At 44.8% G+C, this 19,944-nt stretch overlaps 1 protein-coding gene across 1 annotated transcript in view; it reads right to left on the bottom strand.

The window, feature by feature from the left end:
- Window positions 1–19,944, bottom strand: part of ATP8B4 (ATPase phospholipid transporting 8B4 (putative)) — a 381,682-nt gene that overhangs the window by 108,646 nt on the left and 253,092 nt on the right. Inside the window, 1 exon segment of the mRNA XM_040342626.1 lies at window positions 13,054–13,250. Coding sequence (XP_040198560.1) covers window positions 13,054–13,250 — 197 coding nt within the window.

Below are 19,944 nucleotides of genomic sequence, written 5' to 3'. Positions count from 1 at the left end.
GTACACAAGCAGGTCACCCTAGCAGATGACACAGGCTCAACAGTCCAAACACTAATTGATTCATCAAAGCTCCTGATGGTGGAGATGAGTTTTGCTGAGTGTTAATATCAAGTAACAGTCCTCAGGATATCCCGGCCCGGAGGGGAGCAAGCTGGGATCCAGTAGTAGATATAGCAGGTAGGAATCAAGCAGACGCATAGTTAATAAACAAGCCAAAAGTTCGGTAGCAAGTGGTTGCAGGTTGGGATCAAGTTGAAGTGTAGTTGAGGAACAAGCCAACGGTCAGTAACGAATGGTTGAAGGTTGGGATCCAGCGAAAGAGTAGTCAAGGAACAAGACAAAAGGTCAGTAACGAATGGTTGGAGGTTGGGATTTGGCAGAAGTGTAACAAGCCAAGGTCAATAACAATTGGTAGCAAAAATAAGGACAGCTGCAGGTACGCAAAAGAGCAAGATATCAGCTATAAAGACAATAATCTGACAAATTGGAAGTGCAAAGGCATGGCATAAATAGGAAGTTCATGGGAGAAACAAAGGGTTCAAGAGAAACAAGACACAAAGCAAGGTTTTCCAAGAACTAGGCATGGAGCTGTCCAGCACTTCTGGTGGCACAGTAAGGTTCAGACAGTACTCCCCTCTTTCCAGGACGTCCCCTGGACATCTTAGAGCCAAGTTTGAGAGGAAATTTCTGGTAAAATTCTCTTGTTAATCTGGGGGTATGAGCTTTCTCCTAAGGCTGCCAAAAAAAATCTTCTGCTTCATATCCTTTCAATTGAACTAGATACTGTAATGTGTTCCTAAAGATCCTGGAATCAAGAATTCTCTCAACCACAAATTCTTCTTCACCTTGCACATTAACAGGTAGAGGAAGTGGGAGAATTTTCCCAGAGAAGGGGTTTTTATGAAATGGTTTATGCAAGGATACATTAAACACGGGGTGATTCTTCATAGTGTCAGGAAGTTTAAGGCAAAAAGTGACAGGATTAATTTGAGCTGAAATCTCAAACTTTTGGCCCAGCTTACTGGAATTCAAGGTTAATGTCCTTAGGAGGATGACTCAGAAGTGGGCCATTCTTTTATGATTTTTTGAGAAAACTCAAGAATGTCTTGGAACTTGTGGCCCCTGGGAAGTTTTTATAAAGCAGGATCGTAAATTCACAGTTGCCTTTTGGGAGATGCTCAGACAACATCCTAAAAAAACGTAGGCCTTACCACTCCTTGACCCAGGTTGATACAAGATAAAAAAAATTGAACCTGGAAAATAGAGACCAAAGTATTTGTCTAAGACAATCTCTTGGCAAAACAAATGAATTCCAAATTTTTATGATCAGTAAGAACAGTTACAGGATGATAAGCCCCTTCCAGCAGATGCCTCCGTTCAGAAAAAGGCTTAATTGCCAGAAAATCCTTATTCCCAATGTCATAATTCCTTTCAGCTGAAAACATTAACAGAGAGAAACAAGCACAAGGACGAAGCTACATATTTTCTCCTCTTTGCCGAGAAAGGATAGCTCCTGCGGAAGAGTCTGAAGCATCTACTTCCAATATTGGTACAAAAGTTTTAAGAGTCTTTAGCTAACTAAAGGTGGTCTGTGCCCCAGGTGACCACACAAAGGGCATGCCTTTCTTTGTCAGATGCATAATTGGTGTTATCACCTTAGAAAAGTGTCTTATGAATTTTCTGTAGAAGTTGGCAAAACCAACAAATTGATGTATTTCCTTACCATTTTCTTGGGCAGGCCACTCCACTACTGCTTTGATTTTTTCGGGATCCATGCTCACCTCCTTCGGGAGAAATAATATATAACAAGAACTGGATCTGGGTTCGTTCAAATTTACATTTCTCCAGTTTGATATAAAGTTGGTTCTTCAAAGATAGTGAAAACATGCTTGTGATGCTCCTCCAGGTTATAAGAAAAAGATGAGGATATCATCCAGATAAGCAATCACAAACTGGTTTAACAAATCTCAAAAAAACATCATTAATGATGTGTTGAAAAGTTGCAGGAGCATTGCAAAGTAAAAAAGGCATAACCAAAAACTTGAAATGTCCATATCTGGTTCTAAAGGCAGTTATCCAGTCCTCTTCTTGATTACTGTGAACAAGGTTACATGGACCCGACTAGTCTAGTGTTGTAAAGACTTTGGCAGAACAGAGAATTTACAACATTTCAGGAAATAGGGGAAATGGATAACGGTTTTTAATATTGATCCTATTCAAACACCTGTAATTTATAAATGGAATGCAAGGTGGAGTCCTTTTTTTTTTTTTAATAGGGCTGCCCCTGCAGGGGGTGTTGAGTGCCCTTCTCAAACTTCTCATCAAGTCACTCCCTAAACACCTTTAATTCAGGTTCTGACAGATTAAAAAGATGACCAAAGGGTATTTTCTTCCCCTGGAAGCAGTTCCATAGGACAATCATACAGGGGACGAGGAGGTAATTGATCGGGATTCTTTTTATCACAGACATCACAGAACTCATGGTATTGTGCACACAAGTTGTCATGACTGGGTAGTTACCACATCAAATTGTGATTTCTTGATTGGTGGAGAACTTGTTCAACAAGGTTCTCTACAATATTTTTGCAATGGGGGGGGGCATGAAATGTATAGTCTGTGCTCCCCAGTTGATGTAGTGATTATGGGTAGAAAACCAAGGAATGCCTAGGATGACAGGGGATTTTGGTGACATAATCAGCTACAGTCTCATGGTGGTCAGCCTCAAATCTGAGTACCAGAGGAGCATTTTCAGGGGTAACAGGTCCTGCTTGCAGGTTGGGATCAAGCAGAAACGTAGTCGAGGAACAAGTTAAAGGTGTGTAAGAAATCGTTGCAGGTTGAGATCGAGCAGAAGCATAGCCGAGCAACAAGCCAATGTTGGTAAAAAGAAGTGGTAAAGACACAGACGCTGCAAAGAAGCAATGTATCAGCTAAAGCAGGCATGTTCAAAGTCCGGCCCGTGGGCCACGTTCCAGTTTTGAATGGCCCGCCTGGTTATCTACACATATATATCTTCTGTGGCCCCTGACGATCTCCCAGCGCCAGGGCCACAAAAGATATACCGTATTTATCGGCGTATAACACACACTTTTTCCCCCTTAAAATCGGGGATGCGTGTTATACGCCGATCCCTGCTGCCTGTGAGGGGAAGAGGAGCGAGCCCCGCCGAAATAGCCCGAGCCGAGTGTGCTGTGTACTCGGCTAGGCTCGACTCCGCTCGCAGTCCCACCCAGTCCCGCCATTGGACGTGTGTTATGTCAATCATAGAAGCCGTGCCAAGGGGCGGGACTGCAAGAGGATCCAAGTACACCCGAATAAACAGGACATACGGCTCTCGGCGGCAAAATTTAAAACAAATAAAGCTTCATTTTTGGGCACGGCTGGCTGCAGATGAACACTTTGGCATGGCTGGCTGCAGATGGACACTGATCATTCCTGACAATGGTGAGTGCATTCCTGGCAATGATAGGTGCTGCATTCCTGGCTATGGTGGGGCTTTATTCCTGGCAATGGTGGGTGCATTCCTGGAAATGGTATGTGCTGCAATCCTGGCAATGGTGAGTGCATTCCTGGCAATGATGGGTGCTGCATTCCTGGCAATGATGGGTGCATTCCTTGCAGTGGTGGGTGCTGCATTCCTGGCAATGGTGGGTGCTGCATTTATGGCAATGGTCGGTGCTGCATTCATGGCAATGGTCGGTGCTGCATTCCTGGCAATGGTCGGTGCTGCATTCCTGGCAATGGTCGGTGCTGCATTCCTGGCAATGGTCGGTGCTGCATTCCTGGCAATGGTGGGTGCATTCCTGGTAATAGAGGGTGCATTCCTAGCAATTGTTTGTGCTGCATTCCTAGCAATTGTGGGTGCTGCATTCCTGGCAAAAAAAGTTTGGACACCCCTGAGCTAGAGAGAACACAATCTGGCAAACATAAGTGCAAAGGCATGGCTTACATAGGAAGTTCATGGGAGAAGAAAATGGTTCAGGGTTCAAGAGAAACAAGACACAAGACAAGGTTGTCTAAGGTATTAAGGAAGAAAGCTGTCCAGCATCCCTGGTGGCACAGCGAGAACAGCTACTGCTGGATACAGCAGAGTTCATAGGTTCAGAGTTTGATCCTGACAATTAGACTGAAAATGTTAAAATATTATTCTACAGAAAGTCTAATGCCCCGTACACACGATCGGAAATTCCCACAGCAAAAGTGGGAGCTTTTGAATGGAAATTCCGACTGTGTGCATGCTCCATCGGACTTTTGCTGTTGAGATTTCCGCCAACAAAAAATTGAAAGCTGGTTCTAAAATTTTCAGATGGAAAATTCCTATCGGAAAATCCAATCGTCTGTAGCAATTCCGACGCATGCTCAGAAACAATTTGACGCATGCTCAGAAGCACTGAACTTCATTTTTTCTTCTCGTCGTAGTGTTGGCATAAGCGTGGTGCTTAACCAGACAAAACATGGATATGTAGTTTTATTATAAAATTGTAAAAAAAAATAGTATAAACTTGTAACTGTGCATGAAAATGGCTAATATGTCAAATTTTCATGAATATTCTACAATATAGTTGCATATTTAACTGCTTGCCGACCAGCCGCCGCAGTTATACGACGGCAGGTCGGCTCTGCTGGGCGAGATCACTTAGCTTTTTGTCATCTCGCCGAGCAGCCAATAGGGGCCAACAGTCGCAATCACCGCCGGGCACCCGCGATTGCTCGTTACAGAGCGAGAACCGGGAGCTGTGTGTGTAAACACACAGCTCCCGGTCCTGTCAGGGGGAGAAATGCCTGATTGTCTGTTCATACAATGTATGAACAGCGATCAGTCATTTCCCCTAGTCAGTCCCCCCCCCTCAGTTAGAACACACCCAGGGAACATACTTAACCCCTTCCTCGCCCCCTAGTGTTAACACCTTCCCTGCCAGTGGCATTTTTATAGTAATCAATGCATTTTTATAGCACTGATCGCTATAAAAATGCCAATGGTCCCAAAAATGTGTCAAAAGTGTCCGCCATAATGTCGCAGTACCGATAAAAATCGCTGATCGCCGCCATTACTTGTAAAAAAATAATAATAATAAAAATGCCATAAAACTATCCCCTATTTTGTAAATGCTATAACTTTTGCGCAAACCAATCAATATACGCTTATTGCGATTTTTTTTTACGAAAAATATGTAGACGAATACGTATCGGCCTAAACTGAGGAAACATTTTTTTTTTTATATATATATTTTTGGGGGATATTTATTATAGCAAAAAGTAAAAAATATTCATTTTTTTTCTTCAGAATTGTCACTCTATTTTTGTTTATAGCGCAAAAACTAAAAACCGCAGAGGTGATCAAATACCACCAAAAGAAAGCTCTATTTGTGGGGAAAAAAGGACGCCAATTTTGTTTGGGAGCCAAGTCGCACGACCGCGCAATTGTCAGTTAAAGTGACGCAGTGCCGAATCGCAAAAAGCGGCCTGGTCTTTGACCAGCAATATGGTCCGGGGCTTAAAGCGGTTGTAAACCCTCCTATCTTTTTCAGCCAAGGAAGCTGCCATCTTGGCCTTTGTTCAATCTTCAACTGCCATGAAGCTGCACATGTGATCAGTTATGACACCAGCCATTGGATGGTTTGACAGTTTGGTTGAGAGCACAACCAATGTGCAGTTAGCATTCCCGGCATGCCGGGAATGTTAACAGTTTTTTTTAAGTGTTACATCGATGGGTTTACTTCCGCTTTAAGTAGTTAATAATACATCATCAATACACCCATACCAGCTACATATTAATATTGGGAAAAAATGTAAAGCTCAAATTCACCCAAAAACTAAAAATTATATTTGGGATGGACTAAGAGAAGGGTTAGAGCCTTTGTCAGCTATTAATTGCATTTATTGGCTAGAATTTCCTTCACATCCTTTATCCTCTTGATAAACTTGCCATGGCAACAAAACATGTCCGGGAAGTGGGAGACTGGAAAGTGAACTGGCTGCACAGATACTCACAGAGCAGCAGCAATCAGCTGGTCTTTACATTAGTGAGGCATGCAGCGGCATTGCCCATGATTCTCCTAGCTTTGTTAGATTTTTTCTTGTGACGCGCACAGTTTATTGTGGTGAATATGAGTATATATGTAACCTTTTTTTAAATAAACCTTGTTTGTATATACTACACCATGTGAGTTTCTTCTCTTTTTGGTGGAACACTTCTCCCATGTGGATGCCCAGAGGGGATGGAGCAGGAGATTACAGATAATTGAGTCCAGTGTGTCAGGTCACCTGAGGCCAGGTGACATATGCACCCCGTTGGGGTGAGGAGTGTACCACTGAGGTAATGGACCCTACAGCTGACTGCTGCAGATGAAGCTCTGGGTGGTCCAGGAAAGCAGGAACTCTGGAGCACCAACATGGATCACACTGGGAGATAGAGCATAAGATTTCCTAGGGCACGCAATCTAAGAGCCAGTGGGTGTTCACCAGGGCCCTTGATGGTGGGGATAAACTTCGCTGCAGTCTGGCTCCAGGTCACGGCTCCCAGGGTCTCCCAGCTCATGCTCATGATAGACTACTGAAGGATAGAAAGGAAGCAGCAGACTGGGACAACAAGGATAGTCAGGAGATAGCCAAAAGGTCAGGGCAACAAGCACATAGGTATAGTCAAAGAACACGCCAAAGGGCGGGATATGAAGCAGACGAGGACAGTCAAGAACAAGCCAAGGTCATAAACAGGATCAGACTTGGGATACCCATCAATGAGCACACGGAAGCCAAACACACAATATTGATCAGCAAGGCTTGGCTTGCAGTGCACAGGTTAATATAGTGTGCCATGCTTGAGGGAAGATTACAGGTGAACAGCCACTGGCCTCTAAGCTGAACACAACAGAAAGGTGAGCAAACAGACATGAACACTACAGCAGAGTCATGACAGTACCCCCCTTCTTACAAGGTCTCCCCCTCCCCCGCTTAGGCCCAGGCTTGGAGAGAAACCTCATTTGAAACCTCCTCAAAAGACGAGGCGCACAAACATCAGATGCAGGACCAAACACTTTCAAATTCAAAAGGGTACTGAAGAATGTCTTTACAGAGCTGGGAATCCAAAATTTGACTAACCTCGTACTCCTGATTTTACGCAGAAACTGGGGCCACAGTAGGGAGAGGACTAGAGAACATATTGAGAACAAATTGGATTCAGTTTAGAAGTTATAATGCATGGGCCAATGAATCTTGGGGCAAACTTTAGAGAAGGAACCCGGAGCTTGATGTTTCTGGTGGAAAGCCAGACATTGTCCCCTGGCGGTTGAGAAGGGCAGTTTTTACACCTGTGGCGGTCGGCAAAACATTTGAATTTGCCTGCGGCTTCCTGGAGGGAATCATGAACATCACCCCAAATAGAATTGAAGGAGGTATTTGCAAAAGGCTCTCTAAAAATGAGAAGTAAATTAAACACCCCTGTTGGAAATAATATGAGAAGGAACCCATGGAGGCAGATGATTTCTTGAACAATGGAAACCAAAGCAGGAGCAGACAGGAGAGACCAGGAAGGGAAACAAAATTAGCTATCTTGGAGAACCGATCTATTACCACCCACATGACCATATTATTCTCAGACAGTTGAAGATTGGTGATAAAATCCATGGCAATATGAGACCAGGGCTTCTTAGCAATGGGAAGGCCATGAGAAAACCAGCAGGCGCTTGTGTGGAGGATTTAGACTGAGCACAGACATGACAAGCCTTATCGTAGTCCTTGACATCCGAGCAGAGAATAGGCCACCAGTAGTGGCGACTGATGAGCAGGAAGGATCGGAGGAACCCAGCATGACCTGCCACCTTGGAATCATGTCTCCAGAAAATAATCTTATCTCTTAGCTCAGTGGGGACGGAGGTCTTGCCAACAGGAATTTTTGACTGCAGGGTGGTGGAATGGGCAAGAATGCATGAGGTAGGAATGATCGGCTCAGGTTTAGGTTCACCCAAATGACCTAGAGAGAGCATCAGCCCGACTGTTGCAGGAACCAGGTTTGTACGTAATGGTAAAATTAAAACGGGAGAAAAAAAAGGCTCTATGTTTGGCAATATCACCGATCACTAATAGCATAATTTTTCTCTTCCTAAGAACATTTTTTGGAGAAGAAAGCACATGGTTGACGTTTCTTCTCATAGAACTGAAAAAGCACAGCTCCCACCCCCATTGAAGAAGCATCCACTTCAACAACAAAAAATTGATCCCCAGGATTAGGTCTCCCTTAAGAGAGGTCCAGAAACAAAGGAAACAAAGGCCTGTTTCAAATCATGAAATGGAGAGACAGCTTCAAGGGACTACTCCTTGGCAATCACACCCTTCTTGGTCAAGGCAATAATAGTTGCAGCAAAGGAAGAGTAATTCCTAATGAACTGCTTATAAAAATTTGTAAACCCAAGAAAGTGCTGTGTGGCCTTAAGGCTGGCAGAAAGAGGCCAGTTGGTAATGGCAGAGACATTTCCAGGATCCATACGAAGACCCAAACTAGAGACAAAGCATCCCAAAAACAGGACCTCAGAACATTCAAAATAACATTTCTCCAGAGTGGCATATAGATTATTCTCTCTAAGGCGCTATCCTGGTTTCGGTGGACAAGCAGATTTTCCAAAAAGATAAGAATGTCATCCAGATGGATGACAACAAATTGATACAGCAGATCCCTGAAAATTTTTCGACAAAGTTATGGAACACAGCTGGGGAATTACACAAATCAAACCAAAATTACGCAAACCCTAGTGTTAAACACAGTTTTCCATTTGTCACCTTCCAGTATCAGATTGTATGCACCTCCGAAATCCAACTGGGTAAAAATGGAGGCACCTTTTAACCTGTCAAATAGTTCAGATATTAAGGGTAAGGGGTATCAATTTTTGATTGTGACCGCATTTAAGCCTCGATAGTCAATGCAGGGTCTTTTGGCAACGAAAAAGAACCTTGCTCCCACAGGCGATGAGGATTTCCGGATGAACCCCCATTGCTAGATTCTCAGTGACATACTCTGACATGGCCTGGGTCTCTGGAAAGTACAGAGGGTAGGTACAGCCCCTGGGCCAAGTTGTTCCGGGAACAAGGTCGATAGCACAGTCAAAGGGCCTGTGAGGAGGAAGCACCATAGATGATTTTTTGCAGAAAACATCCCGGAAATTGCTATATGCAGCGTGAAGAGCGGAGGATACAGATGTGGTTTGAACCCGGAAGTCTCTCCTTGGGGGCAACCTTGAGTAGGCAAGATGAGAAACAGTATGGACCCCAAGCCAGGATCTGCCCAGAAGCCCAGTCCACATGTGGAGAGTGGAGCTGTAGCCAAGGAAGGCCCAATACAATGGGGATTAAGGGCCTTAGGTAGGATAAGGAAGTATAGCCACTCCTGGTGGAGAATCCCTACCGACATCTTAACAGGGAGAGTCTGGAAGCGCATAGGGACCACTGGAAGAACAGCGCCATCAATTGCCAAGACCACCGGTGACGTAGTGAGGGACGAAAGGGTAAGCTTCATAGAAGATGCAGTTCTCCAGTTCATAAAATTGCCAGCAGCCCCGAAATCCAGATATGCCAAGACCGATTGAGAAGAAGCACCTACATGAAGGGACACTGAAAGAAGAAGACGAGAAGGTGATATTTCTGGGTCCAATACTCCAACTTCCAGATATATTAGACCCGGACGAAGAGAGCAGGAATCACAAAAATGCCCCTTGCTCCCACAATATGGAGATACAGGCCCAGAGTTCTGTGCCTAGCACGTTCCTCAGGGGTTAGCCTGGTCTGGCCCAGCTACATAGGTTCCTTAGCTGGCAGAAGATGCTCCACGGGAAGAAGGGAGGGGAGCTCAGGCTGACTAGGGACAAGGGAGTGCTGGCGTCTTTTCTCTGGGAAACTCTCCTAAAGGGAACAACGATCTGGTTACACAAGGCGATCACATCGTCCAGACCGATGGGGATGGTTCTTCCCGCTAATTCATTCTTCACTCGGTCAGAGAGGCCATGTAAAAAGGTTGCAACTAGGGCCTCATTATTTCAGCTCAACTGAGCTGTTAGTATGCGAAACTGAAGAGCATACTGTCCCACAGAAGAAGACTCTTGGCGAAGACGTAGAAGGGCACTGGCCGCTGAAGAAACCTGATCCGGTTCCTCAAAGATATTCCAAACGAGCTTCAGGAAGTCAGGCAGGCTAGAAACCACTGGATCACTCTTCTCCCACAGGGGGGCAGCCCAGGCTAAAGCCTCACCAGAGAGGAGAAATAATATAGGCTACCTTTGCCCGATCAGATGAGACATTTAGAGGCTGGAGTTCAAAGTTAATGGAACACTGGCTGAGGAACCCCTTACAGGCCTAGGAGTCCCCAGAGAAACAGGACGGAGCTGGCAGCTGCAGTTACTGTGTGGCTACAACTGCAACCGGAATAGGTACAACAGCCAATTGCGATTGCTGATTCAGGGTTCCTAAGGAAGCCTAAAGCTGCTTGAAGCAGGAAGCCAAATCCTGGAGGAATCACATCACCTGGGTCTGATTAGATTCCTGGGTCTCGAGTCTATGGACTAAGCCTTACAATGGATCATCTGCGGTTAGCGGCACGTCAGCCGGGTCCATGGCTGATCAAACTGTCAGATCACCTGAGGCCAGGTGACAGATGCACCCCGTTGGGGTCATGAGTGCACTAGTAGTGGACCCTATGGCTGACTGCTGCGGATGAAGCTCTAAGTGGTTCAGAAAAGCAGGTACTCTGGAACACCCACAGATCACACCAAGAGCTAGAGCATGAGATTTCCCAGGGCGGGAAATCTAAGAGCCAGCGGGTGTTCACCAGGGCCCCTGATGGTGGGGAATGGACTTTGCTGCAGTCTGGCTCCAGGTCGCGGCCCCCAGGGTCTCCCAGCTCACGGTAGACTACTGAAGGATAGAAAGGAAGCAGATGACCGGGACAACAAGTATAGTCAGGAGCCAAAAGGTCAGGGCAACAAGCACATAGAGATAGACAAAGAACATGCCAAAGGTCAGGAAGCAATCGAGGACAGTCAAGAACAAGCCAATGTCGATAAACAGGATCAGACGTAGGACACACAGCAATGAGCACACGGAGGCCAAACACACAATATTGATCAGCAAGGCTCAGCTTGCAGTGCACAGGTTAATGTAGTTTTCCTAATTAGAGGCTGGGGTGGAGCCATGCTTGAGGGAAGATTACTTAAGCATACAGGTGAACAGTGACTGGCCTCTAAGCTGAACACAACAGAAAGGTGAGCAAATAGACATGAACACTACAGCAGAGTCATAATACAGTGGAGCAGAGGACTGTGTCTGGAGATCAGAGATTTAAATTGGTGTGCCTTACTTGAGAAAGTTAGGTCTTTACATCTGGTCAGTGTGGTGCATTATTTAAGTTAACAGATGCATTAAGGATTCTTTGGCTGCAACTGAACAGTACGCAGTAAATTTTTATTTCGGAAAATATGACAGCTCTTTTATTTCTATTTGACATCATTCTCCATAATCACGTATACGCAAAATACTTTAAAAGAAATTGCATCTAAAAATACTGATTATATTCAACATAAAATGTTTCACGATACTCTAGAGGGATATATTTTTCATCTACTACAGGGGTGCCCAACCAGTGGCCTGGGGGACCACATGTGGCCCACAGAGCCCTCTGATGTGGCCCACGACCACCTGCTCGGGGATGGAATAGAATAGAATACTGTTTTTAAAGGTAAGTTTGTTACAAAATTCACAGTGTATATATGGGCATATCTGTTTTCTGCAGTGGTTACTGGGCTGCTTTTAAACTGATCCACAGAGCAGTGCACCTGCCGGTTACCTGCACTGAGCCATAGACTTATATTACCTGTGGGTTTGGTGGGCTTTATGAAAGTTTACCACACCTACAGGATATAAAATAAGTCTATGGCAAAGTGCAGCTAACCTGCAGGAAAGCCACAGGTGAACTGGGCTGCACTCGCGGTGCGGGTAAACAACAGTGCATCAGTGTGAAAACAGCATTAGGCCCATTTCACGCGGTCAGTCCGACCCAATCGAACCCTCCATTCACCTCTAAGGAGACGCAAATGTAAATGGACTTGTGTCCATTAACAAAACGCCTACCTCCAATCTGATCCGCTAAAAAAGAGTAGAGTTGGCTGCCATCCACACACTCCACTCATTGTGGCCTGTGACCGATTACCAAGTCGATTAAGTGGCCCTCGCTCTTCAAAAAGATGGGCACCCCTGATCTACTAAATAGACAAAGTTAGGGTATTTGATAATTATATATGCACATGATATTTTTTTAAATGACCCACTATGTTAACTTCTTTTAACTAAGAAATAAAGTAAATGGGGTAGGCAAACCTTTCAAAAAGACGTTATGTACATACAAACATATTTACAAAACAGCTTTTAAGAGATCTATAGCACTACACTATATAAATTATTTTGGGAAAATGTGCACATGATAATGAGGGCAACAAGAACTGAAAAGATATGGGTGAGCTGCAGGGTGACAAAGGGACAATACTACAGTGACTATTATATGAGGTACGCCAAGCCTGGGTGCTCAGGTGCAGGAGTGACAATGCTGCCCCCACTGCTTACCTGTCAACTGTTGAATGAAGCAAGAGGGAAACAAAATTGTGGACACAATTCAATGAAAATGATCATTATTAAGAAAGGAAAACAAAGTTAACTTTACTGTGGAGTGCTGATTTCACTACTGGTGAGGAAATATACAAAGTTACAGCTGAGAGAACTAAAAGTTACAAAAAAAATTGACAATATGGCTTAAAATTAAAACAAATGCAGTCACGGTATGACATGACAATCTGAACTTTGAGTTCACCTTTGTTAATTCCTGTTTTCTTCTGGACTTAATGATTTGATCATTTAAACCAGACACAGGCAACCTACACATGACCCACAACAATTGGCAACAGATGACTCTAGCTCATTTCAGAACTCAGATTTCTATAGAATTGAATTCTTGGCTCTGCATGTATAAGTGTAATCATTACACAAAATAAGCATTTCACAGGCATTTGCTCTTTGGCTTACCTTACATAAAGCGAAATGGGCACTACAGTATTCAGTATGATGATGTAAGACCAGAATGTGAGGAATCCTGAGAAAATAGCGCTATTAACCACCTCATCCCAATATAAGTAGACTCTGAAACGACTGCCCACATGGTGCTCCCAAATAGAATTCCCAACAGCTAAAATAATCCCCATGCATACCAGGAAACCAAATATCTGCAATAAAAATTGAAAAAAATGACCTGTAAAAATGATCTTGGTTATTCAACTGTCTCCACAACCCACTATCAGCAGAAAGATGATAAAAAAGGTCGAAAGGATGTGTTTATTTGAGATGACAATGCAATCAATAACAATAATGAGAAGTGCTATAAGCTAAGACAATCAAACATCACACTCACAATCATCTACCAAAGCAATTCAAAATGACCAATTCATTTCTACTGGTCACAGCACCTTTGTATGCTGCCAATTCGCTAACTAAATAGATAGCTCCAAACTGTCCCTCATTTGAGACCAAATCCCTCTGTCCTGTGTGCAGACTCAGTTGTCCCTCTTTTTTGTCTGATATGTACATCTGCATACAAAATGTACAATTTTACTACCAAAAGTGTTATGCAGCACAAAACATTTTAACATTTTATCCAGCCTCTATATTACTGCATTTGTGATTTTAACCACTACCCGACGGCCATACGACTTTATACGGCCGCGGGGTGGTTCTGAATCTCTAACAGGCCGTAAAAACATGGCCTGCGCGCGCAATTAGCGGCACGGGCGCGCGTGTCCGACGGCAGTGCGCGCGTGCTCGCCGCATCGCTGAGATGCCGATGCGAGTGCCTGGCGGCCGTGATGTCCGCCAGGGACTCGGGATCGGCGGCTACCTGAAGGTGTAAACCTCTGGGTATTAGCCCTCTATGTATCTAAATGCATCAAAAACGCAGTGATGTACAAAGATGGGTAATGAAAATCAAAATGTGATGTCCAAATATACAGTGATAATCTGACAGTCTATAGAAATGATGGTGATTTGATGTTCCAGAACTCAAAATTCTTCACTCAGACAGTGGTATAATATCCTCATAGGTGTTGTAGTGCCCTTACCTTAAGGGTGCTATATGTGCGCATATAGTGCAGTCTCACCAGATCTCGGATCTCATCTATCCCAGTGTTGCTGGCTCGAGCTGTTCAGGCTGTTGTGTACCTCCAGGGGGTCCAGGTTCAACAATCCAGAATGGGAGATGCAAATAGGAGAGAAGAAACAAATGCCTCCAATGGTGTAGTGGGTTTAGAATCCCAAAAAAATATTTGTATCAAAAAAGGGGGTTGCACAGAAAAAGGCAAGTTAAAAGCAAAATAAAACGTACAAACAGCGTTTGTATTTCGCGGGGACGTGGCGATCAAAGGCGGTACTTTGATCGCCATGTCCCCGCGAAATACAAACGCTGTTTGTACGTTTTATTTTGCTTTTAACTTGCCTTTTTCTGTGCAACCCCCTTTTTTGATGCAAATACATTTTTTGGATTCTAAACCCACTACACCATTGGAGGCATTTGTTTCTTCTCTCCTATTTGCATCTCCCATTCTGGATTGTTGAACCTGGACCCCCTGGAGGTACACAACAGCCTGAACAGCTCGAGCCAGCAACACTGGGATAGATGAGATCCGAGATCTGGTGAGACTGCACTATATGCGCACATATAGCACCCTTAAGGTAAGGGCACTACAACACCTATGAGGATATTATACCACTGTCTGAGTGAAGAATTTTGAGTTCTGGAACATCAAATCACCATCATTTCTATAGACTGTCAGATTATCACTGTATATTTGGACATCACATTTTGATTTTCATTACGCATCTTTGTACATCACTGCGTTTTTGATGCATTTAGATACATCGAGGGCTAATACCCAGAGGTTTACACCCAGAGGTTTCCACCTTTGTATCATTTTTGGACACACTTTTATACACATTTAAGTTTGGTCACTCATTTAAGTTTATTTTGAGTATCAACGTTCTATACCTTGGTTGTGATCCTATTGGACATCTGGAGCGCTTATCATTCATTTATTTATTTACCCTACTGATTGTAAGTTTTATTTTTCTGCTTAAAAAACAATAAAAATAAAAAACACTTGTGTGGCTTGGGCAATGATTTTCTGCATATTACATTTTTGTGGTTTGTGTAATCAAGGCTGTGGCAGGGACATGTCCTTTGTCTACATGCTGTGTGCTAAAAAGTGAACCGCTTTATCAATTCAGATAGTTGGGAGGTACATAAATAATAGGATTTTTATAACAGCTTACCTGTATAATCCTTTTCTTGGAGTACATCACAGGACACAGAGAAGCATAGTAATTACTAGGTGGATAATAGAGTCTACCTTCAGGTGATTTACACTGGCACACCCTTAAGGCAGGAAGTTCCCTCCCCTATATAACCCCTCCCATACCGGGAGTACCTCAGTTTTGTAGCAAAGCAATAAGTGTCCCAATATCCCCATCAAGAGGGGCGGGAGCTCTGCGTCCTGTGATGTACTCCAAGAAAAGGATTTTACAGGTAAGCTAAAAAAATCCTATTTTCTTTATCGTACATCACAGGACACAGAAGCATAGAAATTACTATGTGGGATGTCCTAAAGCAATGACAAATGAGGGGAGGGAGACACCAAAAAATAAGCCGGGCGCCATCAGACGTGAGGAGTCAAACTGCAGCCTGCAGCACAGTGCGCCCGAAGGCGTCTTCCTCATTTTTTCTGATATCCAATTGGTAAAATTTAGTGAAAGTATGGACTGACGACCAAGTCACGGCCTTACAGACCTGAGCCATGGAGGCTTGATGATGCACTGCCCAAGAAGTGACAACCGCTCTAGTGGAGAGCGCTTTAACCTCAAACAGAGGAACCTTACCCTTCAAGCCATAGGCTTGAGTAATGACTTGTCGAATCCATTTAGAGATAGTGGACTTAAGACGCTGCCAGTCCACTTCTGGGACTTTCCGACAGAACGAATAAAATGTCAGTTTTCCAGATCTGAGCAGTAGCCTTAAGATAGATCTTAACTGCTCTCAGTACATACAGAGTGTGCAAAGATCTCTCTTTTGCAGAACTAGGCTCCGAAAAAAAAAGAAGGGAGAACCAGATGCTGGTTCAGATGAAAGTTTGAAACTATCTTGGGAAGGAAGGCTGGATGAGGCCGCAGGACCAGTCTATCCTTGTGAAGAATTAGGTATGGCTCCTTACATGAGAGGGCTGCCAACTCCGATACCCTCCTAGTAGAGGATATGGCTACCAAGAAAACCACCTTCCTGGTCAAGAGGACCAAGGGAATATGAGACAGAGGCTCAAAGGGTTGTTTCTGGAGGGCAGAAAGGACCAGATTCAGGTCCCACGGGCACATGGGGGTGGAGGATTAACACGAATCACCCCCTGAAAAAGGTTTTAACCAAAGAATGTGTAGCCAGTGGACTTTGAAAAAAAATATTGATAAGGGCGAGACCTAGCCCTTGATGGTACTTAAAGGGTCACTAAAGGAAAACATTTTTTTTAGCTAAATAGCTTCCTTTACCTTACTGCAGTCCTGGTTTCATGTCCTCATTGTTCGTTTTTGCTCTGATGTTGCTGTAATTCTTCTCTGTTCTGGACACTTCCTGGTTGTCTGTTTCCTGATGACCACAGTACTGGGAGATTCTATTTTCATTTTCCGAACCATCACTGCTCTATGGCTCTGTATAGCACACAGGCAGGATAACATGCAAAAACGAAACTAGATGAAAAAACTAAACTAGAGGTACATTATATGATTGATTTTTATCTATTTTTAATCAATTTGAAAAGGAATCAGTTAACTATTATGTCTCTATACCCTGTAAACAGGCATTTCAGCAAAGACATTTTTTTCCTTTTCAACTCCTTTAAGGCTAACTTCATGTCTGCCCCCAACTGCAGAAACTCCAGTATTCTACCAATGACATACCTGCTTCGCACCAGGCCACATATGCCTTCCAAACTCTATAATAAATAAGCCTAGATGCTGGCTTTCTGGCATTGATTAGTGTAGACACTACAGAATTAGAGAGACTCCTCCTCTTTAGGATCTGGGATTCAACAGCCAGACCGTTAAATATAGAGACCGTAAAGAAGGGTGGAATATTGGCCCCTGTGAGAGCAGGTCTGGACGAAGCGGAAGGATCCATGGATGCCCCACCGACATCCTTACAATCCCTGCGTACCAGGCCCTTCTGGGCCAAGATGGAGCGACCAGAATTACTGGTTTTCCTTCCGACTTTATCCTGCGAAGGAGGCAGGGTAACAATTGCAGCGGAGGAAACGCATAGATTAGGGCAAACTAATCAAACAGAAACACCAGCGCATCTGTTCCACAAGCGAGCGGATCTCTCGTCCGGGACAGAAAATTGTCCACTTTCCATTAAACCTTGATGCCAAGAGATCCACATCTGGTGTTCCCCACCTCTGACAAATGCCCCGGAAGATGTCAGGGTGAAGAGCCCATTCTCCTGGGAGCAACTGTTGGCGACTTAAGAAGTCTGCCTGACAATTGTCTACTCCTGGAATGAATATCACTGAAATGCACAGGACATGCTTTTCTGCCCAAATCAGGATCTGATCTACTTCTTTTTGGGCCGCACGACTCCTCGTGCCACCCTGGTGATTTATGTATGCCACAGCTGTGGCATTTGTCGGATTGTATCCTGACTGGATACCCCCGCAACTTGTCTGTCCATGCTGTTAGGGCTAGACATACTGCCTGAATCTCTAGCAGGTTGATGGGTAGAGATTTCTCGGGGACTGACCACTTTCCTTGGAGGGATAGCTCCCCCAAGACTGCACCCCAGCCCAGAAGACTGGCATCAGTAGTCACTACCCGCCAAGAGATTGGAACAAAGGACTTCCCTTTTTGCAGATTCTGGGGAACCAAGCACCAACAAAGGCTCTGCCGAACTGTTGGTGAGAGCAAAATAGGGAAGCCTAAGGCTTGGACCTTCTTGTTCCAAGCGGACAAGATGGCGTTCTGTAGTTTTCTTGAGTGGAACTGGGCAAATGGGACGGCCTTGAACGATGCTACCATCTTCCCGAGCTGCCGCATACAAAGGCGAATGGAAGGCTGACGCTTTGAACTGACCAACTGGACTAGTTCTCTTAAAAATTCGACCTTTATTTGAGGCAAAAATATCTTTTTCTGATCTGTGTCTATGAGTAGACCTAAATATTCCAGCCTTTTCACAGGAACTAAGGCTGACTTGTCCAGGTTGAGAATCCAACCCATGGACTCCAGGTACCTCACGGTTCTGTGTACTGCTCGATTTAGTTCGGCAACTGAGCTATCTACCAGCAACAAATCGTCCAAATAGGCTACTAAAGATATGCCGTGAGACCTTAGATTGGCCAACAGGGGGGCCAGCACCTTCGTGACCACCCGAGGTGCAGTGGCTAGACCGAAGGGTAAAGCCACAAACTAAAAATGGCGCTGATTTATTGAAGCGTAACAGCTTCTGATGGCCGAGAAAGATAGGTATGTGTAGGTATGCGTCCTTGATATCTACAGACGCTAATAGTTCTCCTCCCTGCAAGGAGGTGACCACTGACCGGATTGATTCCATCCAAAAGGATCGAACTTTTAGGAACTGGTTTAGGACCTTGAGATCCAGAATGGGTTTTACGTCTGTTCGGCTTGGGGACGGTAAAAAGATTTGAATAGAAACCCAAACCTTGCTCTTCTACCGGTAGTTCTATAATCACCCCTTGGGAAAGCATATGATCCAAGGCCAAATCTAGAGACTTTTTTTCCCGGGTCTTTCGGGACGCTTGAGGGCAGGAAGCGGGGTGGGCAAAATTCTCGCAACTCCAGCCTGTACCCCTCAGAACCGTGGAGAGGACCCAAATTGTCTTGGATCCTTTCTTGCCAGGCCCCCGCAAACAGCTGAAGTCTTCCCCCCACCCGGCTGAGTGGTGGTGAACCTTCATGATGCTGACCTAGACACAGGCCTGGCTGGCTTACGGTTCCAGGGTTTCTTGGGAGCCTGAGATTGCCCTTGTGGTTTTCCTCCTGCATTAAACCTTCCGGGAGGCCGTTGAAACTGATTGGAAGCAGAAGGCCCAGGAGGAGGGCACAGCTTTGCCACTGGAAATTTTCTGGATATACTTATCCAGATCTTCCCCAAACAAACGCTCTCCATGGAAGGGAAACCATGCTAGAAGCTTTTTGCAAGGGGTTTCAGCTGTCCAGTTCTTCAACCAGAGCAGCCTACGCATATGTACTAAAAGGAGCGTAAGGCGGAAGGACTGTTGTATAGAGTCCTTGATGGCATCTACTGCAAAGCATAATGCCTTGGGGAAGTCAGCCAACTCCCGAGCTTGCTGAGCTGGGATATCTTTCAAGACCTGCTTCATCTGGTCTTTTAAGGCTTGGCAGATACCAATAGCTGCTACTGCAGGTTGGGCTACCCCTCTGGCTGTAGAAAACAATGTTTTTAACAACGTCTCCAGTCTCTTATCTGTCGGGTCTTCCATCAGGCTCAGAGGATCTCGGGCATGCTCCAGCAGCTATTTTCTCTCCTGATAAATCAGAGGTGCCTCAGGGTGAACCATCAGGGCTGTTAGGTGCTTCTGCCCTTGCCCCTCCTGCTCCAGTGTTTGTAACAGAAGACGCTCTAGCCTCAGCCATGGGTGGACTGGAACAGAGATTAGAGACTTTTATTCCATCTTCTCTCTCTTAGGCTGGGTTTCCCCTTTGGGTCAGAGGAGTGCAATTCGTTTTGCACTCCTGTGACCGTTTTCAGCGGGGAGCGGTCTGAAGTCTGCCAAGGTCACTGCCATGTTGGGGCAGCACGCCATCATGACTTCCCAGACGGGATCCGCCAGCTGCCTTGATTGATGGCAGTCTCAG

The sequence above is a fragment of the Rana temporaria genome, chromosome 3, assembly GCF_905171775.1.
Source record: "Rana temporaria chromosome 3, aRanTem1.1, whole genome shotgun sequence".
Classification (NCBI taxonomy): Eukaryota; Metazoa; Chordata; class Amphibia; order Anura; family Ranidae; genus Rana; species Rana temporaria.
The sequence above is the reverse complement of the archived record's forward strand: the minus strand, read 5'-3'. Positions and strand labels throughout refer to the sequence as shown.